This window comes from Peromyscus eremicus, chromosome 15, assembly GCF_949786415.1.
Source record: "Peromyscus eremicus chromosome 15, PerEre_H2_v1, whole genome shotgun sequence".
In the NCBI taxonomy this organism is placed as follows: Eukaryota; Metazoa; Chordata; class Mammalia; order Rodentia; family Cricetidae; genus Peromyscus; species Peromyscus eremicus.
Window position 1 is genome coordinate 24,287,377 of NC_081431.1, and position 24,643 is coordinate 24,312,019.

Sequence of the window (24,643 nt, forward strand, 5' to 3'; positions counted from 1 at the left end):
GAGTTGTTAGGTTTTTTTTCCTCTCAGGTGTCTGTAAAGTCTTCTTTTGTCATCAGAGATGTTTTCTAGAAGTCTTAGAGAGTGACATATAGAATTCCTACCAATGGTCTGAATCAACAGGTAACTATATAGTAAGTTTAATGGAATTTGCTGTTTTGTTTTCAAGTTTCAAGAGGACTTTCACTGTTCAGAAATAATAAGCCAAATTCCAGTAGTCTTAACAAAATAAATGTTTCATTTATTTTAGAGTCATTAGGTTATTTTGAAGGGTGTGTATGTTTTTATGCCATAGCAACATGGTATGCATACTTTGGTAGAGGATAAACATTTATATTTGTACCTGTTTTAATTCTGTAATTTCATTTGATTCCAGATTCACATAACAATAGACAAGTCCAATTCACCCTGTTTTCCAAAGATGCATGAAGTTGTCTTCCTAGCTGTAATGGTATTTGTCTGAGGAAAGGTTTTCTTTTAGAAGAAAGTGGAGATCAGGTAGCCTAGAGAATGTATACCTAGATAACTGAGAATGTTGGGGTGTCCACATTTGGGCTCTGTAACAGCTTTAGCATCTCTCTGCAATCATTTTGTTGCTTACTGTTTGTCTTCCTCTGCCCCCAAAGCCTTTAATTGTAACTGTAGAATACGTACAAAAAAGCAACCACATTGTTTTTTACTGATCAGATGAGCTGTATCTAGTTATGTGATTGGTGTGAGGAAGGAAACCGACTCCTGTCAATGTGTAAACATTTCCAGAAGTGCTATTGAGCATTTACATGTGGGCATCTTAAGAACTGTACTGATCTCTTTGAAAAATGACCTGGTTCAGTTATAGGAAATAGCCCACCCCTGTTCTCTGCATTTCAGAACTGTTCTTATAACATGTACAAATACCTACCCATCCTGAACTGAAATACTCATGGAAAGCAGAATATATAGAAATTTCATTATTTGTGTTTTAGTCCACATAAGGTATTCTATATCGAATGATTATTTATTTGTTTTTTCCTTTCTTTTGATGAATTTTCAAGGCCAAAGCTGAATTTTATCATTTAAACTTACCATGTTTCATTAGTAAGCTGATATAGTGTCTTTTGTGTGGATAATATTAAGTGTTATTCTTTATTATTAGTGAAAATTTTGCCTGAGTTCATGAATAGGAATTGAATCGATAATCAGGAGAATTAGATTTCTTTCACAGTTTGGCCATTTATATTAGCTTTATTATTTAATCTCATTTTTTATAAGCTTTACAACAATGACATGTTGAAAATAATATTTGCCTCAAATGATTCTGATTGTAAGGTGAATTTTTCAGTTTCTTGATATATTTTCTACTTTAGATTGTTGAGACTTAGAAAGGTATTTTTACCCTTATTTTTCACATGAAGAAATGGAGTCCTTGAAAGTTCTACAACACTCATTTGTCACAAAGCATGGTTCAGAAATGAAATCTCTTCCATATCAGGCTGATGTTCTTGCTGAATGTCTTAGTTAGAGTTTCTATTGCTGTGAAGAGACACCATGACCATGGCAATTCTTATAAAGGAAAACATTTAATTGGGATGGCAGCTTACAGTTCAGAGGTTTAGTCCATTATCATCATGGTGGGGAGCATGGTGGCATGCAGACAGACATGGTGCTGGGTACATCTTGGTCAGAAGGCAACAGGAAGTGGTCTGTGACACTGGGAATAGCTTGAACATAGGAGACCTCAAAACCCACCCCCACAGTGACAAACTTCCGCCAACAAGGCCATACCCATTCCTACTCCAACAAAGCCACACCTCCTAATAGTGCCACTCCCTTTGGGGCCATTTTCTTTCAAATCACCACACTGAACTTGAGTAGGATATTGAAAGAATCCCAGATATATGCAAACAAGTAGAATTAATGACCTAGTCTAACATTTCCTCCAGGGGAAGAATTTTGTTCTGTGAAATTGAGAAAAGTTTATTTTTATGCTTTTTAGAATACACTATAATATTTTTACCCAGCTAAAGATTATGTAAAAAACCGGCATGGCCTCTAAATTTATGTTTTAAGGTAACTTTATTTTGTTCACAAAAAAATGTTTGCTAGGGTTGGAATGGTGGCTCAATGGTTAAGAGCAGCTACTACTCTTCCAGAGCATCTGAGTTCCATTCCCAGCACCCAGGATAGCAACTCACAGCTGCCTGTGACTCCAGCTCCAGGGATCCCACATGTTCTTCTCTGCCCTGAGGGTACCCCCACACACGTGGTATACATTCTCTCTCTCTCACACACACACAGAAACAAATAATAAATCTTTTAAAATGTCCTTGCTAAAGAAGCCTGGGAGCTCCAGTACCACAGTCCAGATCCTTCAGGAAGTTTTTCCCTGTCATCACAGTGTACTTTGTGTGGTAGGATGGTGCTCTTGGAGCACTTGGAGATAGGCCAGGAGCTGTGTAGTACAAGAAAAAGTCTGTTTCACTGCATAACATGTAGATTTGAGGCCTACCAGCATTCAGAGCAAGACCCTGCTAAATGGAGCTCATCATGGCCTCTGCTTCCCAGAATACTGTAGAATGAAGAAGAAAGCAGAGGACTTGTAGTTTTTGTTAAGAAGGAAGCCTCAAAGGATTTTTTTTCAGAAGATGTTTATCTTGTAAAGATGCAATATTTTAAATTTAACTCATGCTGAGATGTGTTATAAATGGAAAATACTACTAGACTTTTAAAACTTTGTGAATAAAAAGTAAAATATTTTAATAATTTTTGTGTTGATCCCATGTTGAATGATAGTGTTTTAGATATATTGAGTTAAAGTAGACAATTAAAATTAGTTTTATCTGTTTATTTTGACTTTTTTGTTGTGTCCTTTAAAATTAAATTGGAGATTTTAAGTACTGTTTGGCTTACATGTATGGCCCACAATGTATTTGTAGTTATTAGTATCTATTCATTGTCTATAGTTACAGGATTCACAAAGACATTTCTTCTGCCATGTGTTTTCATCTCTCCCATACTTTCCCCTCCCAACCTCCACTAACCCCCTTGCTTCCAGACAATCTTGTTTCTGTTTTCATATATATATATATATATATATATATATATATATATATATAAAAACATATATATGTGTATATATTTCATAGCTATTATATATCTATATAAAATCTAGGATATTAAATTAAGAGAAAATATGTCTTTTTGAGTTTATTATTTCACTTAATACAATGATCTCTAGTTGCATCCATTTTTCTTTAATTACATAATTTCTTCTTTCTATATAGCTAAATATAACACCATTGTGCACATATGCCACATTATCTTAATCTGTTCATGTGTTGATGGGCACCTCAGCTAATTCCATGACTGCCGTCAGGAGTAGTACTACAGTGATTATGCATGTACAAGTGTCTCTGTGTGATTGTGGACTTGGAGTCCTTTGCTACATCCTCAGGAGTGGAGTACCTCAATCATATTCCAGTTCTGCTTTTAGTTTTGAGGGCAACATACAAAGCCACAGCCCTTGCCTCCAATAGGACAGTTTATTCTGGATCCAGATAGGAGTGACTATGGTCCAGGGGCAGGTTTGGGTTGCCTCAAATTCCATGTCTTAACATGGTAACAGTTAATAGAAATAGAACAAAGAAGTTATAAACCAACACACTTTCAAATACTTTGGTGAGGACATCTGTTAGGCAGATTATAGTAAGTGGGGAAGCTCTGCTGTTGGCCTTAGATGCTGTCTTCAAGCATTCTTGGCTTTAGACTGGTGGAGCTAGGGTCTTGTATTAGTCAGGGTTCTCTAGAGTAACAGAACTTATAGAATGAATCACTCTCTCTGTGTATATAAGAAGGGGATTTATTAGAATGACTTACAGGCTGTGGTCCAGCTAATCTAACAGTGGCTGCCTATGAACTGAAAGTCTAAGAATCCTGTAGTTGTTCAGTCCACAGGATGGATGTCTCAGCTGGTCTTCAGTAGACGCTGGAATCCTAAAGAAGTAGGTAGTCTCTAATACCAGTGAAGAAATGGGCTTGCTAGTGAGGCAAGAACAAGCAGGCATAGAGCAAAAGTTTCCTTCTTCTGTGTCCTTGTATAGGCCTCCAGCAGAAGGCCTGGAATTAGATTAGAGGTGGATCATCTCACCTCCAAAGACCTGGATTAAAAGTGTGTCTTCCTTCCTCAAAGATCCAGAGTAGAAGTGGATCTTCTCACTTCAAATTAAGCAAAAATCCCTCACAGGTATGCTCCTCCATTTTGGGGTTTTAATTAGTTTGCGATGTAGTGAAGTTGACAACCAAAAATGGCCATCACAGGTCTGTTCATATATTATAAAAGGATTTGCCAAGTAGTCGCAAGGATCTGAGGTCGCATACAGAGGTGGGCAGTAAATAGCCGTATAGGGGCTAAGACAGCCCAAGACACTTGGCTCTGTGACTGCAACAGTTCAGAGTTACTGAAGCTCTAGTTCTGTCTCAGCCTCTGTCTACTCTGTCCAGTGTGGGCGCAGCCTCTTTCCTGAAACTCCAGGCCGTAGTCCCATGATGCTTTGGGAGCTGTGGTTCTCTAGTGGAACTTGAGTCAGGTATAGTGACACTTCCGGTGTTGTTCTTTTTGTTCAGGATTGCTTTGGCTGTCTGGGGTTTCTTGTGCTTTCATATGAATCTTAAGATTTTTTTTTCCTGTGAAGAATTGTCATTGGAATTTTGATGGAGATTGCATTGAGCTTATAGATCACATCTGCTATATCAATTTTTAATTTTTTCCTTTTATTGAAAACAATCTATCCTGGTTACAATTTCCCTTTCCTCTACTCCTCCCAGTTCCTCCCCACCTCCCCTCTCCTCCAGATTCAGTCTCTTTCTGTCTCTCATTAGAAAAGAACAGGCTTCTAAGAAATAACAACCTAACATGACAAAATAAAATATAAATAATAAAATAAGATGAAGCAAAACCATCACATCGAGGCTGGACAAAACAATCCCCCCAAAAGGAAAAGAGCCCCAAGAGCAGGCACAGAATCAGACTTACTCACACACTCAGAAGTCCCATAAAAATACTAAGCTGAAAGCTATAATAGATACAGGGGACCTGGTACAGACTTGAGTAGGCCCTGTGTTTACTGCTTCAGTCTCTGAGTTCACATGTGCCTTGCTTAGTTGATTCAGAGGGCCTGTTCTTCTGGTGTCCTCCTCCACAACCCCTGACTCTTACACTCTTTCTGTGGGGTTCCTTAAGCTCTGAAGGGAAGGATTTGATGGATACATCCCATTTACAGCTGTATGTTCCAGAGATTTTCTCTCTGTGTTTATCTGGCCGTGGGTCTCTGCATCTGTTCCCATCTGCTGCTGCAGGAGGAAGCCTCTCTGATGATGACTGGGATAAGGCACTGATCTGTGAGTATAATAGGATATCATTAGGAGTCATTTTATTGATTTTTTTTTTTAAGACCAATAGTGTTTGGTTTTATCCTGTCTCTGGGCTATCTAGTCTCTAGTTCTTGGTCACCCAAGCAGTGTTGGGTATGGGTTCTGTCCCATAGAGTAGGCCTTAAGTCAAATCAGACATTGCTTGGTTACTCCCACAATGTGTTTTTAAACATTACAGCTCTAGAATGAAGATTTCTAAGATGAGGTGATCCTTGGGGTTGAGTCCAAACTTCCTGTAGTAGGATATCATGGGTATAAGTATCCTGTTAAGTATAAATTTTTGTTTAGTAGTTATTTTTAGTGATTTGTCTTCTAAGTCATAATGTACAATTCAATGAAAGCCATTAATAGAGAGACTGAACTTTGTGACCAGTCCTCCTCAAAGTCCAGCTTAGTTTTGGGACTAAGAAGGCCCAAGGGAATGATGGCCAGAATGCCCCTAAAGCATGCCTTTTAAAGTCTTATCTCCTCTGGGCTTTGAGCAAAAACCTATAGTATTAGTATTCTGTACCATTAGTTTAGGGATGTTCCACATACTTTAGAAATAAGATAGATGGTAGGTTGGACGTCTTGTTATGAAAATTGAGTTACTCTGTGTTTTTAGCTAGACAAAAGATTATGTGCCTCTGTTGCTAAGAGTGCTTGTAAGGCAAGTCAGGCTCAGCCCAAGGAACAGCATTTGAATACTCAGTGACATCCCTGAGGTTTCACTGAATCCTGTAGTATTATAATGTGTTACTCACTGCTCTCTTTTCTGTATCATTTTTATATTCTTTTGTAGAAAAGTGAGAGTTTTTAAATTCACCTTTTAATTTGTTCTGGTGTTTTGCACATACTAAATGTGTAAAGTGTTCTGATACCACACTTGATCTTAGTTAAAAAGCTGAGAAGCACTGAAAGTGTTTTGAATTAAGTTGAACTAAAGCAGAAATGATTCAAAGCCAAGACGGTTGTTTCTCGCATTTTCTGTAATATTTATGACATCTGTTACAGTTGAACACATCCATATATGGGTGAGTGTACTAAAGGAATATGTAACAATGCTGAGAGATTCAAAGTTAAAGATCAGTTAAGTTTTAGAGCATTTTCTGTCTTCCAATTGAGCATTTCTCCTATCACTCTACTGTAAATGCTTTAAAGTGCCCAGGCAGTTCGCCTTCACTGTTCCCGTGATTTCAATAAGTGGCTCACTCTGCAACAGCTGCAAGTTATTCCCAACATCTGTAGCAAGTGCTAATGTTCGCCAAGGCCATTGAAAACAATGCTCTCACCCCATTAACAGCCTCCGTCATTCTCCACTGTTTTTCTAACCGAGAGTTAGGGAAGAGTGAGTGTAATATATGTAAGAGTAAGGAGCCCTGGGACTGCTTATCTGTGGTCATATACATAATGCTTTGTTTGTCCTTCCTGTTTTCTGTATGTAAAAAGTTAAGTAGTTTCTTAAATATGAAAAGGTAATTTGTTAAATATATATAAAGGAATCTTAAAAATAAAGTCTAATTTGCTAGTAAATGTAAAGATAAAGCATTCTGGTTGAAACACATTTCATAAGTTGTAAGTGGCTGAGTAGAACAGCATGAACTTGACGTCTACTGTCTCGTTTCTCTACTTACATAGTGGGGAATTTTTCTCTGCTATTTTCCTATGTTTCACTTTTGGGCAACCGCAGAGTACTGGATGTGTGTTCCACAGTTTCCTCCAGTACTTCTTTTAAGGGCACCCATCTGGAACTGAAGAAACTCAACAGACTGTAAGATTGCTGTCTGTGAGTCGTATTCACTTTCTAACAAATAATTAATAGATAATATGGAAAGAGGCTCCTTAGCCATTCTTGCCAGCTTGTTGAGCTGGCAGTTAATATTTTTAATAAGAAGCAAGTAAGTGAAACACAATCTTTTACATTTAAATGGCCATCTCATAAGTTTATGTTACAATTTATATATTAGGAAGAATAAAATGGTTACTTATGAATGTAATTTCTATTCGTGCTTTTTGAACTAAGATTAAGAGTATTGGAGAGAAATGAAGCCAGATATTTTGAATAATATAATAAATTATTATAGCTTATTAAGAAATACCTCTTTGGCTAGGCCTGGCCTGTACTCCCAGTACTGGGTAGGTAAGGTAGGGCAGGAAGATTGAGAGCCTGAAGCCTGCCTGACTGTATCAAGCCAGTCTGAGTACCATAGAGAGAGATACTTAAAAAAAAAAAAAAGCCTAATGTTATTGTACTCTATGCTGTTTGCTGTACATGAGCTTATATATTAGCTGGTTTGTTTTTCTGTTTTCCCTGTGCTGTGAATTCCTTTTTACTTTCGTATATATTCACTGTTTATTATTACACATCATCTCTCTCTATATTTTTAGTTCTCTGTTGGTGAATGAAGTTTTTCAATGACTTCCGTGAATGCTAAAACTTACAAGCATTTGATATGTCTAAAAAGTGAACTAACAATCATATTCCCACTAAAAGATTTAACTTGTTTTAAGAGTGGTGATCCAAAACTTGAAGCACAGTTAGCTCCCCCCACCCCACCCCACCCCACCCCCCAAAAACCCCTCTAGAATAATACTACCTTTCTATAATACCTTTCTAAGGGGTTCCTGTCTGTTCAGTTCTTGTTGATGGGGGACACTGTGTGTAACCTGTTCTCCAGTGCAGGACTCAGTGTGCATTTCTTCTAGTGCTTCAGCATTAATCCACTATTCACAGCTGCCCTGTGGAGGGCTCACAGAAGAGAGTGGACTCCACCTCAGATACTTCCCACATTGTCTTGAAAGCTTCCATGTGTAGACACTATGTTAAGATACTGGTATCTGTTCTTTAGAGACAGCTCTAACAGCTGGGTTCTGATGAGGAAGGAAAATGATTTCTAATTAGTCTGATTGTCACTAGTTGTCCTCTTCATGCCACTATTTCTGATGAAGAGCATATCTCCTAATTGGACACTCAGAACTTTCTCCTGTAGCCCATCTTATGTCTGTCTGTTTTGGTTTTGCCATAATTTCAGATAATTTTGAAATAAATTTGCCATAATTTGAGAAAATTTTGAAAACTGAGTTTGGCTAGATATAATAACTTAAGCCTCTTGAAATGTGTATACATCATGTTCTTTTAACTTAAGACTTCCTTTAACAAGGAAAAAAGAAGGTCCATTTATTCATTTTTAAAAGTTGTGGCTGGGCATTGGTGGTGCACACCTTTAATCCCAGCACTTGGCAGGCAGAAGCAGGTGGATCTCTATGAATTTGAGGACAGCCTGGTCTACATAGTGAGATTCAGACCAGCCAAGGCTACATAGTGAGACCTTGCCTCTAAATAAATAAATAAACAAATAAATAAATAAATGGACAGACAGAAAAATGAATGAATGAATGAATAAGTAAATAGATGGGTTTTTACTTGCCTATATTCCAGGGCTCTGGATTAAAAAAAAATCAAACATCTTTTCACCTAGAAGTCATTTTTGTAGATCAGCGTTAAGTTTCTTTAATTCCTAGTGAATCACATCAGGCTGTAAATACTGATCAGCAATACTTGCTTTGGTGGAGTTGGGAACCTGTTAGGAAATACACATTTAATTGTAAGCAAGACTGTGAAGGTTTTAAAAGCTTTTCTAAGGATATGAGTGAGTAATAACCATGATTATTGGATAGCCACAAGTTGACCAGAGCAGTTATTAGTCATTTTTATTAAATCATGTCTAGGATATGAGAAAATAATATAAAATAAAATTGGAAGAGTCAGCTGTTCCTTATATAATGCTTTGCCAAAATATTCTTACTGTTTAATAAAACTGACCACTCACATTATAGCTGTAAGTGAATCTTTTTCTTAAAAGTAAATAAACTGGAAATGGACATATAAGCACAAAGTATAATATGTTAATTGATTGAACAGTGATAGATTTAAGAGATTGTGGGGACATAGAAGCAGACCAGTTCATTTTACCTAGGTCCAGGTGGTAGAGGGAAGCAAGAGAGGTAGATGGGAATTGGTCCTAGAAGTTTGAAAATAGAGTTGACACTTTCAACAACATTAATTAAAAATTAAAACTAATGGCAAAACAAAATGTCAGGGATGCAGAGAAATTACATCACTCCTGAGCTGCTGGTAGGAGTGTAGAATGATAAATTCAGTCTCAAAAAGCTATTGAAACAATAAGACCTTAGAACAACAAAACAAAAAAACAAATCCATGAGCAAGAGGGTGACAAACATGAATTAGAACTTCATCAAAAGGAAAAGCTGTTGTGATGAAAAGGAGGCCACTAAGAAAGAAAGCAAGCAGCTTATAGAATGGTCGAAACCACGTGAAAACCAACTACACAATAAGAGACTTGCACCCAGAGTGTACAAAGAAACCTTATAACTCAATAATAAAAAGGCAGCCCAATTAAAAACAGGCAAGAGAGATACAAGACCAGCATAGATGCCAGGTAGTAGATGAATGGATGAAGAAAATGTGGTATATATACACAATAGACTGTCATTCTGCCAGGAAAATGGTTAGAACATACATAGTGTGAGAAACGAAGATCCTCCCTTCCTAGTAAGAGCACTGTAGATGCAGTAGTGAAAGGAGGCAGTTTATTTTGTGATCAGCCCCAAATGGCTGGTGAGCTGATTGGGGCAGAGAACGGTCTTTATAACCCTGAGTTCATGATCCATCCTTCCTTCCTCACAATCTGAATGGTCAGGAAGGTAAAGGCTTACATGTCATGTGGGTCTCATCTTTCCCTGTCCTCGTGCTTGTCTTTTTCTCAATAAAAACCATGTGGGTTCATCTCTGCACTCTTCGTCCTATTTATTTTAAAGCTTATCAGGCGAGTGGCTTGCAGCAAGCTTGAATGTTAGTAATTTTCCCCTCTGAATTTTTAGTTTGGGTAGTGTAGTTTTAACAGAGTTTGTGTGGTGGGCAACAGCTAGATCTTCATCAGGGGTCAAGTGTTTTCTGTTCTTCTGTATTTGGACCCATACTTCTGAAAATGAACCATCAGATTTGCTTACATAAAGCAACTTAAATTTGATTTATTTATTTGTATGTGTATGTAGGATGTGTGTGTGTGTGTGTGTGTGTGTGTGTGTGTGTGTGTGTGTGTGTGAGGAGGGGGGTTCTCTCTGTCCCCTTGGCTGTCCTGGAACTTGCTCTGTAGCCCAGGCTGGCCTCAAACTCACTGAGATCTGCCTGCCTCTGCCTCCCAAGTGCTGGGATTAATGACATGTGCCACCATGGTCTGGCTAATATGTATATTCTTAATTGTGTGGTCTGAAGTTTTTAGTTGTTGATTGATTCATTAGTTCAGTTTCACTGCAAGTGTGTAGCAGTGAAGAATGTAGTAACTAACTACTAGTGTATGTCAGTGCCACTCTTAGATTCCAGCTAACGCCTAACAGGTTTACCTTACTTTACCCGTCAGTGAGCATAGTGTCTTAACATCACTATTTATCATAGTTTGACTTTGAACTCTCATTGAATGGTCTGAGGGGCCTTGAAAACCTACTGTATGAAAGACTGTAGTTGTTTGTTACTGTGGAGATTACTATGAAGGGTAGAAATAGACAGCAAGTGGGAGAGAGAAAAGCAAAGCAGGAAAATCCATGGCGCTTTGTTGGATGGCCACGAAAGGACTCAAAGAGAAAGTGACATCGGTGTGAAGAGGTGAGGGCGTGTTCAATGCATATATTTTTAGGAAGATTATTCCAAGATATGTAGGACACTGGGGGCCCGAAAGGAAGAGTTTACACAGTAAAGAGCAGAGAAGGCTCTGCTGCTGCCAGAGCACAGAGACCATGCAGGATTATGTCAGAGGAGCAGGTGAACCTCATGGCCTTTGAGGTAATTTTTTAACTTTACTCCAAGATTGGAAGCCATTAGAGTTTTGGATTTATATTTTAATAGAATTGTTCTAGACGTAGAAAGGAAGATCAAAGCTGAGCAGACTTTAAGAGATTGTCTTTGATGGCTACTTTTGTCAACTTGACATTGCCTAGAATCACCTGAGAAATTAATGAGAGATTCTTTAGATTAGGTTGGCCTATGGGCCAACTTCATCCACTAGCACTCTATCTACATCACTCTCTCTGTTCCTCCAAGTCCTCTTGTGCCCCCCTGCTCCCTTCCAAATTCATGACCTCTTTGTCTTAATTATTACTCTGTCTCTCTGTCTCTCTGTCTCTGTCTCTCTGTCTCTGTCTCTGTCTCTCTCTCTCTCTCTTTCACACACACACACACACACACACACACACACACACACACACACACACAGCCTACTGAGGTCATTTAGTATTGCTGGTCTGTACATGTGTGCAGGGATTGGGATTGAACCACCTATACAAAAGCTTGTCCCTAGAAAAAACTGATTTTTTCCACTCTCAGCAGCTACTAACTACCTGCAGCTCTTCATCTAAGGGTGGGAACCTTATCCGTGTAATTCAAATCAAAGTGGATTTTCTTCTTGGCAGTAGTGCTCAGCTTCTAGGGTGAGCAGATGCTTAGGTTGGCTATTTTGATAACCTAAGATCCTAACAGAAAATTTGTTCACCAAAATAGATAAGTCAGATTATTGGGGTTTGTGATTTAAATTTTAAGGGCATTAAGAGAATTATAAGACATAGTGGTTTTTTTTTGTTTGTTTGTTTCTGTTTTTCTTATTTTGTAGTTTGATTTGTCAGGACCAGTCTTTCCTAAAATGTGCTCTAGGGATCATTCACGGAGAAGTAACTGTAGACATATAAGTTAAGTGGGATTGATTTAGTTTCTTTTCTGTTGCTGTGATAAATTACTATGACAAAGCAACTTTAAGAAAAAAAGAGTTCATTTTAGCTTACTGTTCAAAGTGACAGTCCATCATGGTAGGGATGTCATAGCAGCAGGTGCTTGAAACAGCTGGTCATATTATGTCCACAGTCAGAAGACAGCAGTGAATACAACTTGCTCTCAGTACTCTTACATAGATCAGGATCCTCTGCCTAGGGAATGTTTCCACCCACAATGGGCTGTTTTCTCACTTCAAAAAAAAATGTAATCAAGAAATCTTCACAGATATGTTGAGAGGCCCCATTTCTTAGGTGATTTTAGTTTTTGTCAAGCAGACAATAAACACTAATCATCACAGTGTCTCTTTCTCTCCTCTTTTAGAAGGCTAGAATCACTTATATGAAAGTTGGGTAGAACTGGAGGTATAGCACAGTGGTAGACCACTTGCTTAGCATTCATAAACTTGGGTTTGATTCCCAGAACCAACAAAGCTGGGAATAAGAGAGGGAGGGAGAGAAGGCTAGCTACCTAAACTGTCATTTCCTTGTACTCCATTCCCATCCTGCTATGTTACCTACACAGCCATGTGGCGTTTGGAGAGCTTCCTACAGAATCTGATATAAGAACCATAGCTCTAGGCAAGCAAACTTGTTTGACCTTATTAGAATTTCAAGCTCATTTTTCCTGTTGACTTTGCCAGCATTATCAGGATTGCATTACATGTCAAGTTTTTCCTCTCGTCAGAATAGAAATGTTGTCTCCTCCTTGGGCCATCTGTTGTACGCTAATGGCTTTGATTTATTCTTCCTCTCCCTGGCACATATTAGTGGTGCAGATGCATGCTTTAAATTTCCTTTTACTGGTCTGTAGTTTTATTGCATACATTAGTGGCACAAATAGCACATTCACTTTGGCTATTTCTACTAACTGTTTCTAGTTTGGGGATGAGTAATCTGCTTTGCTTATGTTTTTAATATGGTGAGAAGTTCTACATCATAGGCGGTTTAATAGACTTTAAATGATGACATTCCACTTAATTTTACTACCTCTAATTTTTTTCTCGCAATTTTTGTTTTCATGGTATTTTACTATGTGTGTCTGTATGCTTTGATGATTTCAAATTTCCTAACTGACATTTCTTTAGTGAGTAGACATTTTTGGTTTCTAATCAACAGTTTGTGTAACTACAGGAAAACAGTATCAATTCCAAATGTTGTGGATTTAAGTAGTAACCTTTACAGGCCCACTTCTGATTGCTGCTCTAGCCCTTTTGTTTGTGAGGTTTGGCAGCTTGAAAGACAGTTGGTCAGAAGAGGAGGTACAGTGACAGTAGTGAACTGAAGCTTCCCAAGATAGGAAGTCAGAGAAGATGCAAAGCTGCGTTTGGAATCTGGTTTTAATGGTTGCTATATTTGAAAAACAAGCCCATCTCAGGAATCCAGTGGATCTAAGCCAAATATTAAATGTTAAGAGTCCATTGTTGTTAGTGTTGGCCTGATACACAGAACTTCTTGACTCACAGTGGGCCATCCCAATCCAGTGAGAGCTGCTTGGTGTCATACTTGCACACAGAGGCTCCCACGCTGAGCCAGAGTTTCCTCGTATATGAAAAACTGTCTCATCTAGTATGACATGAACTTGCAAAAATGCGGATTTTTTTAAAATGGATATTTCATTCAATTATATAAATAAGCATTTCACTTGCCAGCTTTTGATGTAAGATCAGTGCTTTGTTTTTAAGTCTAAATCTGCTGTTCAGAGCCCCGTATTTTCTTTCTTCCATAAACCATACTCACAACCCATCTGCCATAATTTCCAATTATCATTTATAATTACTTTCAATTATAATAAAAGTTTACAGATTGTTAAACAATATGGTGGAAACTTACTGTTTTCTGTGTCTTTAATAATTTTGCAATGAGAAAAATAGAGTTAACCTATTTACTTTGATCAAGCTATGTCATCTCTAGTTTTACTTAGTTTATCAGTTTATATAATTTGAAAACACAATCACACTATCAAATCAGCAATTAGAAAAAATTAGTTAGCAATTGGTTTAGTAAGTCAGTTTGGACTCTGTGGATATGTAGAACCAACATTTGTTAACTCTCAGTCGGGACTTCATTTTATTGTGAGTTACCGTCGTAAATTCCACCTAAGCAACATGCCTTATACTTTTGCTCAGTCTGTCTCTGGTGCTTTTGCTTCCTTGAAAAGATGAAATGCTGTTTAATGCTGTGCCATGTCCTCCCCCTGACTATCTCTAACAAGGTGCGTGGGGAAGCGAGTTGGAGGATTGTGTAGAACTGCATCTTGGATCTTGTGTTATGCACAATATTGGAAAACTGATGTTTTTTTTTTCTCACAGTGCAGTGCTTTAATGCTTTTCTAACAACTTATAGGAGTACGAATAACAAAGCATTGGCTGTAAGTTTTGTCTACATGGTTTTATCCCTGAAGATATACACCCTATAGTTCATCAGCCCCATACGGGATTTTCAGGAGCCCATTTGAAAATGTCTTAAAATAAGCAACAAGGTTTTGAATGACAGTGTTGAGATATATTTATTTATAGAACAATATCCTTTTTGCATTTCCTTTTTTTACTCTAAATAGCTTAACTTTTGTTGCACTTAGTTTACTTTAACTGATGTAATGGGAAGGAAACAATTGTGTTCAGATTCATCAAATTACACCTCTGCTTTTCCAGGACTGAATTTCCTCCACTAGTTCATTAATACAGATTTAGATAAGGGGAGAGGGCTCCCTATCAAAAAGTCTAACTAATAAATGTAGCTTTTCTGTGCTGTTAAAAATTACCAAGGAGTCAGAGGTAGTGGTGCACACCTTTATTCTTAGCATTTGGGAAACGGAGGCAGGTGAGTCTGTGAGTTCAAGGCCATTCTGGTCTACATAGTAAGTTCTAGGCCTTCTGGAGCTACTTAGTGATACCCTGTTTCAAAACAAAGTTAATAACGCTATCCCTGATTGTGTTAACCTTTATTGAATTTCTGTTGACCAAATATCTTTAGTACTGATTCACGAACAGATACTATAACTAGTTATTAGATCTAGCTTTAGACTTTGACAGAAAATCCAATGCAGTAGTGACTTAGGAAAATCCATATTTTATCTCTGTCCCATCTATAACTTTTAAATATCTTATTATGGCTCCTTGGTCACCAGGCTCCCCATCTCCTGTTTTATTACTCTATAATCCTCTGGTCGCAGCCTCCATCCCATAGCCCAGTGTGGCTACTCCAGCTGTAGCTGCCATGTCTGCTTTCTAGGTGGCAGGAGGGAGACCATGGGTGGCCTTCCATCATTACCATCTCAAAGAAGTTCTTTTAACTAGACTAAGTTGCCTCGCCTGGCTGCAAAGGAGTCTGAGGCATATGGTCTGTTTTCTGCCCAATTAAATATCACAGATTTTATTTCTATTCCAAAATTATAGTAGCAGGAGAGCATATATTGGAAACAAATCACAGTTTCTCTCTTAGTGCACAATGTTCCCCGCAAGAAAATAAAAACCTGGATTTCTGTTCTGTAAAACACTCTGTAGCACAGTGCTGTGAGTGTGCTCAATAAATGTTTTCAGTAATGAGTGGTAGAAGTCAGTAAATACTTGTTGACTAACTGAAGTTCCTAGTTTCTACATAACTAATAACTAATAGGATTAATGGTCTAAAATAGAATGAGATGAACACAGGAAAATTGTTCAAAGTTCATTATTGGTTTAAGGACTTTTTTTTTTAAAGGAAGTAAAGGTAACTGTTTAACAAAGCAACTGTACTGTGCTAATTGTGTGTGTGTGTGTGTGTGTGTGTAAAATAAATTTTATATAAAATACTCTCAAAATCAGTAATATGCTAGCTTTGGTTGCCTTCAGTTTTGATCAGCAAAACAAGCCCTTTAAATTATAGGCAGTATCATGTGTGATGCCCTAGGTTCTATCCCAGGCACTGGAAAAAATCAAAAAGCCCAGGTCCTCACCTGTAATCCCGAATGCAGGAGGTGGAGGCAGGAGGAGTCAGAGCAGCTACACTGCATAGCAAGTTCTAGGCCAACTTTAGCTACATGGTAAGACCCTCACACAGAGAATACCCACAGTCTGCCTACCTTTAATGTGAGAGACAAGACAGGTTAACTTTAATAATGTGTATAAATATGCTGTGTGAGTCTTCTTTTTCATAAACAATAACATAATTTTTACTTCCTGCTATAAAACGTAGGAGTCATTACATTGGAAAAAAAATCATGTTTAGAAACATCTAGATCTTTGCAAGAAACTCATAACTAAGTCTGAGCCTGACTTTAACCCTTCACCAATGCAGTCTAAGTGTGTTTGTTTTTACAGTAACCTTAATTGGGGCCTTGCAATTTGAGGGTTGTTTTCTTATTCAATTTAGACCATGAAACAATATTTTAATTATAGGAATTAAGCTATTTATAATTTTCATAACAGGAAGATGAGCAAATTGGGTTTCTTCTAGGTTATAATTTATTATTGTGCTCTCAGAAATGTGTGATCTCTGTGTCTAACAATGCACTTAACAAAACAAAACAGAGAAAGAAAAAACAGCCGTCCTTGCTCCAGTGCTGGGATTCTATCAGTTCCTCACTCTTCTCGCCACTCTTAGAAAGTGCGTGCTCATGGGACCGTGGCTTAGAATCCCATGAAGCATAGCGTTACCACAAGAGTCTCCACACAACTCTGCTCATGCATGTCTATTTTAACTGGTCTTTTACAGTCTAGGCTTTTCCTTTGCTTTGCGGATAACTTCATTTATCACTCTCGGCCATATGAAATCATCATGAAGTTTGTTGATTGAATGCTAGAACAGTAGCTATAGGAACAACAATAGAAAGCAGCGCCAAGTAGGTTCAGCTTAGGTTCTTCTTAGCCTAGGCTAGCATGCTCCCGGAAGTAGAAATGCTCTCAGAGCTTTTACCCCTGTGGTAATTTCATGTGTTTGCTAGGAAAGAGTTGTTAGTAATACTAGTTAGTATCAAAGTCATAAGTCATTTACGACTGGCTTTAGAATATCTACAGATGGAACTACATTTTCCAAACACTCAACCTTCCCACTGTTGTGCAGCCAGCCTCCCCTTGGCTTATTCTTACTGTAAGTGGTTGTGTGGCTGGAGACCTGGCACCTCAGATACTCTGAACTACTTACGGGTCGTCAAACGTTTGCTGTCAATTTTAGAGCTGTGTAATTGTGGTAGACAAACTGAGTTCTTTAACTGTGTGCTTTCTGTGGGTGTGTGGATGTGCAGGTGTGAATGTGGGTGTGTGCATATGTGCAAAGGTCAGAGGCTGGTCTCTGGTATTGTTCCTTAGGACAAGGTCTTTCACTGGCCAGTTAGGCCAGGGTGGTGAGCCATTGAGTCCAGGCCACCTTCTGTCTCCACTTTCCCGGTGCTGGGATTACAGCACATCCCCCTATTTGTGCCCTCAGGTGTCGAATGTGTGGCAGCCTGAGCCGCTTCCCTAGCCCACACACATTTTAGTGTGTTCTTGTCACAGATAAATATCTAACATTGTGTCATTTTTACCTCAAAGGAAGACACAAAGCAGGCAGAGCCCTAGGCCCTGGACCTGCTTTAGCCTTTTAAATATTGATAATTTAGGAGAATTTTGGAGGACAAAAACTTTCTCTCCTTTACAAATGTTTTGAAAATGGCTGTTTAAATCTAGACAAGAAGTCGTTGAAGAGGGAGAGCCCTTAAAAATTGTGATAGGGTTGCTGAAGTGTAACTCAGTTCACTTCGATTCACGATTGCTAGCTTCTGGCGGGGGTTGGGGCATTGTGAAGGGGAGGACTCAGTTATCTTTAATGGGCTGGCCATGGGAGTTTGACCATGCTCCAGTGAATATATGAGCAACACAAATTGGACTCCTCCTCCTCTTCTTCTTCTTTTGGCACAAGGGTAAGGGTGGACCTGGGAAGAATGAGAAGCAAGAATGATCGGGGTGTATTGTGTGGAATTCCCAAATAATCAATAAAAATATTATGTTGAAAAAGAAGAAAAAGAGCACATGGCTGTTTAGTTAGGATGTATAACATTACTTACTCCAGCCCCTGTCGTTCTGTTGGACTAGAAACTAAAACCTGGACAGAGAATGTAGGCTTGTCCAGATCATCCGGCTCTTTAGTGGTACAACTAGAATTAAGACCTGTTGTCTTGACAACTTGACCAATACTCTTTATGGGGTCCTAATCATACATTGTTATCAGAATCCAGGAGTATTCAAAAACTGCCACAGTGTTTCTGGTAAAGATAATCCCCACGCCCAGTAAATGTGTATTGCATTAAGATCATGTGTAGTTGATTATTTCTAAGCCAGGTTCTTATAAAAACCAATTTTTCATTACCCAAGTGAAATGTTGGCTTCCTAAAATTATAAATTTGCAATGTTCCTGGACTAAGCCAGTTATATATAAAAGGCTGTTCTTTTTTAATTTTAGGATCACTTGCTATTACCAGCTACCACCCATAACAAGACCACAAGACCAAAAATGTCAATTGTATTACCAGCAATAAACATAAATGGTAAGTTGAAATTTTGATTTGTCAATATGAGAGTCCTTTGCTTGACCAATGTTCTCTGAGTTAATGAAAGGACATTCAAGAGAGTCACTAAGACAAATTTATACATAAATTATTTCGGAATGTTTTCCCACCGTTCTTTTTATGCAATATTAATTTTAATTTCATTACTCTTATTTTTAAACCACTATATTTCTTAAGTTTTATTTTCATTTTTTTTTAAAAATTATGTGTATTAGGGGAGGTATGTGCAGGTGCCCACAAACTCCCTGGAGCTGGAGTTAAAGGAGGTAATGGAAAGCAAGGACATAGTGAAACTGAACTAGACTACCCTGTGGGTAGAAAGAAAACTTTGGGGAACCAAACTGCTGGTTGTCTCTCAGAGGGCAGAAAACAGCAGGTGGTGGGAAAACCCTGTCAGGGGACAGGTGCTCCTGGGAAGAGAGGTGCAGCCCAGAATGGTCTGGGATTTGGCATGGGGGCTTTGATCTGTAGCAGGCTGTTTGGGGACTAGATGCCCTTGCTTGTGGTAGTTGACCACCGGGGTAGACAAGGGAAGTAGTGACTTTCCTGGTAAATAGAAATCTGCCTTATGAGATTCCTAAGGAATGATGAGTTTAGGTATCTGCTTACCCAGTAACAACCCTTCTGTTTACTGGGTCAGAATCCTTCTGTTTAGGACATTGTCATCAGCACTGCCATTTTGGGGGCCCACTTTGAACCTAACAGTAGTGAGCTACCTGACATGGGTGCTAGGAACCACACTCAGGTCCTCTGCAAAAGCAGCACATGCTCTTTAACTTCTGAGCCATCTCTCCAGGCCCCCAAAGTACTATACTTGGTATTTACATTTGCTAGCATACTACTCTACATACTTGCTTTAGAGAGTCTCTCTAGTCTTATATACAATATATAAAATCCTTGATGTATGTATGTTGATGGTGACCTTATCAATTATAGTTTTGGAACTTTCATATTTTAGCTTAATATGGATAAGATTTTAGACAAGCCACTGAAGCCTGTTTATGTGTAATCTTAATGAGTTTGATATTAATAAGGTCACAGTTGTACTTGTTCTACCTACGAGTACTGGGTGTTAAACAGACTAAAAATAATACTGATACTCAGGGACTATTCAAAGAGGAGGAGGCCCAGTGATTCTGCTTATAGTCTAGGGCAGTAGTACTCAACCTCCTAATGCTGTGACCCCTAAATACTATCCCTCATAAAATTATTTTTGTTGCTACTTCATAACTGTAATTTTGCTACAGTTATAAATCATAATGTAAATATCTGATATGCAGATGGTCTTAGGCAACCCCTGTGAAAAGGTCATTCAACCCTCCAAAGGGTCATGACCCATAGGTTGAGAACATCTCGTCTAGAGGGAGAACTAAGACAGGCACAGAAATCACTGTACTCCATAAGTAATATGGGAATATTCAGTTCATTGAACTAGAGTTTATCTAGCAAAATACATAATAGAATTTCTAACTAGTGACCAGAACCTCAGAGTATATGAGGAAGATGGAATTGAAAAGCCCTTTGACCTAGCCTGCAAGTGAACCAGACTACATTCTGATTGAGAGCCATAATCAAATTATCAAATACCACTGTAAAATAAAACACCGAGTTTGGGATAAAGCCTAGTAAAATGCTAGTAAAAATCAGACATTTTTATTACATATATAAGATCATAAAGGTCTACAGAATCTCAGAGCTGCATATAGATAGCTTAGTTGAAATGCTTAGAGACAGCCTCTGGGTATAAAGTAGAAATGATGTCCTTAGTACAGTGCAAAATGTTAGGATACGTCCTTAGTCTCACGAAGACATTCAGAACATGGGCCAGCAAGATGGCTCACTGGGTAAAGGTGCTTGCTGCTAAACCTGGTAATTCAAGTTTGCTCCCTACAACCCACAGAGCGGAGGGAGAACCTACTTACCAAAATTGTCTTCTTGCCACCACACGCATACCTCTAAAGATATTCATGAGATAATCACACTAGTACTTGATGGAGGATAATTTACTCCAAATGTCTTATGTTATACTCCTAAGATTATATTTGTGAAATCTCATCTGTTCTTATCCCATAGCTTCTTGGATTTCTTTGCTTGAACTCTTTGACTTTGGTTTGTTCATTTTCAGAGAAGCTGTTCTCTAAACATCACCCAGGCAGAAGTGACTTGATTTTGTTCTTCTGAGATTGGGCTCTTATGCAATACAGTGCCTGGTTTTGTTTTATAGCAGTGAGCTGTCCATTTATATCAAGCCAGAAACAATAAGATGCTGTTTGACTCTGATTATCTTGGCCAGGGAATAATTTTTAAAGATAAATCTTTCCTGGATTTGGGAAATACAATTGTTAGAAGATCATTTCCTTTTTAATCTGTTCCAGATTTTTTGCAAATAAGTTCTGAGTATTTTTCCTTTTAAGATATCATAAACTTAGAAAAAATTAGATTAAAATTCAAGAACTACTGACAGAGAACACCCCGTATGTTAAGGTTGATGCTACACCGCAGCCTTTTCTCAGAACAGTACCTTTACCCTTTTACTGTGAGGTGTTTCTCAGGTTAGAGCTTGATTTTATTTTGCCGTTCACCAACCTCAGAGCCTGCAGGGAGCTGGATGGTGTCCTCGTTCACCATCACAACTAACAGCAGACGTCTCCTCGCGCCTGCCGTCGCCCGCATCTCTCAAGTATGATGGCAGACTTTACTCCTCTAGCTTTCCTTGGTTGCAGTCACCTGCCATCCCCACCAGGGACTGCAGCACTGCCTCGCTCATCTCTGCATGACTATGCAGAGTCCATGCATCCAGGGCCTTTCTTGACGCGGTCATCTCTTTTATGCAGCCTCAGGCACCCCCCATCTGTGTGACTCTAGTCAGATCTTGTCACAAACAGCACTGTCCTGGAATCTTCTTCTTCTTCCTCCTCCTCCTCCTCCTCCTCCTCCTCCTCCTCCTCCTCCTCCTCCTCCCCACTCTGACCATTATTAGTCCCTTCCTTCAGTGTCTGACTCCAGCTGTTCTCGCTCACAGAGCTCCATCCTTTGACTCTGTGCCCTCCCCTAACTCTGTGTCGTCTTTACTGGACCTTCTTCTTCCTGACCTAGCCTGGATTCCACGGTCCCTTACTGTCACCGCTCTTGCAAACAGCCCTGGATCCCTAGCCTCCTTTCTTTCTTCGTAGCTCCTACCTGCCCCCCAAACCCACCCTCGTTAAATCCAGCTCTTCTTTCTATGCTGATGTCAGGCATTTGAAACTAACTAGAAAATTCCAGTCAAGTCAAATTGAAGACTGACTTCAAGTTTATGACCACTGATTTTTGTGCTGCTGCAAATCCTTGCTAATGAATTTACTTTCTTCTCTCTGAAACAAGAATTCTTATTTTCATTTCTCAAATCTCCATTATATCCATTTCCCAACCCCTCAGCTTATAAACTCCCCAAGAGCTACACTGAACAAAAAAAATCACACCAGAGCTGTGTCATGTGTCTACTACCACCAGCCCCGCTGCAGCTCCACTCACAACCTCTGCCTGTCCTCTTGATGCTCTGAAAGAAAAGTCTCTCCTGGGGGTTCCAAACCTGCGTTACTACGTACCAGACATGCATTGTTGGGGAAGTAAATTGATGTCTCTGTCCTTTGACTTTCTGGGAATGTTTAATAAAATGCATGTCCTATCATTTCTGAAGTCAGAAGTTTCTCGTACCTTAGAAATAAAAGTGAGTTGGGGTTGATTCCTCTCTGACTTAATGGTGCTTATAGAATTTTAGAGAGGGTGGTAAAGGACAGAAGGTAGAGAAAGGTTATTGAGTGACTGGTTTCTATAGTTCACTAGATAGTGATATTTGGGAAAAGGAATTTGACTTTCCAACTTGAGCAAAGTAAATACATTTCCAGGTCAGTGTTTGATCTTAAATTATCATGAATGATGATTATACTTTGTCAGCTTGGGCTATGGAAAAAAGGCTAAGAAACAGAAAGAAAGTAGGATAAGAGCATAAAATTTATGTCATTTAGAAATGACTGGTCACAAGCCAATAAGATGATTCAGTGGTTGAAAACACTTGCTGCCAAGTGTGACAAACTGAGTTTAATCCTCAGACCTCTCATGGTGGAGGCAATCCTGCAGGTTGTCCTGACCTCCGTATGTGTGCCATCGTGTGCACTTGAGCGCGCGCACACACACACACACACAACTAAATGTGATAGAAATTTTAAAGAAATTACTGGCAGTTTCATTCTTTATTCTTCATTTTGTATTCTCTGTATCATTTAAATTTCTTTGTCTCTTAAGAGAGTTGAAAAGAGGTTAGTAAGCTGTAAGACAGACTTTCTCTGCCTGAGGAGGGGGTCTTCCTATTGAAAACAAATTGAAATAAAGTAAATGTTACGTATCTGTTCCAAAGGGTGTTAAGAACTGCTTGCATAGTTGGCAGAGAAATGGATGGGAAACGAAAAGCTACTGTTACTTTAAAGGAAAGAGATTGTAGAAGTCCTTCTTTTAGTGCTGTAAACCCGCAGTTCCTGCTCTTAAATTATTTTCATGTATGTTATGGTAAAACTGCACGTTTCCTTCACTTTTGATATATAATTCAACAGACCGAATGTGTAGGAGGTTGTTTATGGGAGCTACTTTATAAAGGTCTTTCCTGGAGGAATGAAGCTGATATCAGCACAAGCATCCCGTCACTGGCCGGCGCTTTCACTGACTTGTTCTCACTGTCTCCTTCCCGCTCTGTGCTGTGGGACTTTTAGTGCACATACAGTAATGGGAGCGAGCAGCACTGTTGCCCTAATTCTGCCAGAGTAGAGCAACAAATGACTGTCAGGCTAAAGGGTAATTATATTTAGTCTCAGAGCAGTTTCCATGTAATGGAAATCTAGAGCTTACCAGCAGTGGTATGCAGATGCCAGTGCCAACTCCTGAGACACAGTTTTAGTTGGAGAGAGCATAGCAGAAGGTTAGGAAGCAACCCCGCCAGATGCATGTGTTAGTTTTTATAATACAAAATGTTGATACACTGCTCTTGGGTGGAAGCAGCTCTCCCAAAGCAAATTATTTGGAAACTGTCCTGTTGGTGCTGCTCAAGCAAGCTGTCTGCCTAGCAGGCTGAGGTGTGCAGGTTGCCTGTCTGTGAGTGTGTGTGTGTAGGGGGATTTTGCAACCCTGCATTTCCATTGTAATCATTGTAATTCATTCCATTTCAAGTTGCATCCAGAACGTTAAGTGATTGGAGCTGTTGAAACAATGTATGAGCATAGTTCTTGACTTTTTGACTTCTGATTAGTGCTGTTTGCACACTGAGAATTTCTACTGAGAACAGAGGGAAAAAAATCACACTAGCCATCTGAAAAAAATTACTTTTTCTCTCCAAGTGCAGGCATGGGTCACTAATTATGCATAGTTAGAAGGCAAGGTGATTAAAATGTCCCTCTAGTCGGCAATGTCTTTGTGAAGACCAAAATTTGACTTCCAGCCTTGAACAAATACTACTGTTTTGTACTGAGAAAGCTGTCACCTCAGGGATGCAGAGTCAAGCTCAAGATTTGAGTACAATTTGACTCAGTTCATTGGATCTTTTTGTAGTTCATCCTACCCCCAGTGAAGCTAAGATGCCTTCTGAGCCCAGGCTAGTAGTGACGACCACATCAGAAACAGCTTGGGAAATCACTTTTTAAAGATAACTCAGTCAAGTACCAGTACTCTATGCTTTTGATATGGAATAAAAAGTTGAAGAATATTCTAACAGACAGTAGAGTTGTGATGACTGATATCAGTTGGTACTTTGAGAGGTGAAACCTGAGCTGGGCTATAAAGGATAAGGAGAATATAGGGAATATGTTTATGTGAGGATTACATCCAGCTACAACTGACAAAATCCTAAGTAAGCTTGAACTTAAACTGGCT

At 38.9% G+C, this 24,643-nt stretch overlaps 1 protein-coding gene across 2 annotated transcripts in view; it reads left to right on the plus strand.

Moving 5' to 3' along the window:
• Nucleotides 1-24,643, plus strand: part of Atf6 (activating transcription factor 6) — a 169,386-nt gene that overhangs the window by 105,759 nt on the left and 38,984 nt on the right. For both annotated transcript variants that reach the window (XM_059280171.1, XM_059280170.1), the window contains exon 16: nucleotides 18,640-18,724. In XM_059280171.1, coding sequence (XP_059136154.1) covers nucleotides 18,640-18,724 — 85 coding nt within the window. The remainder of the gene's footprint in view (nucleotides 1-18,639; nucleotides 18,725-24,643) is intronic.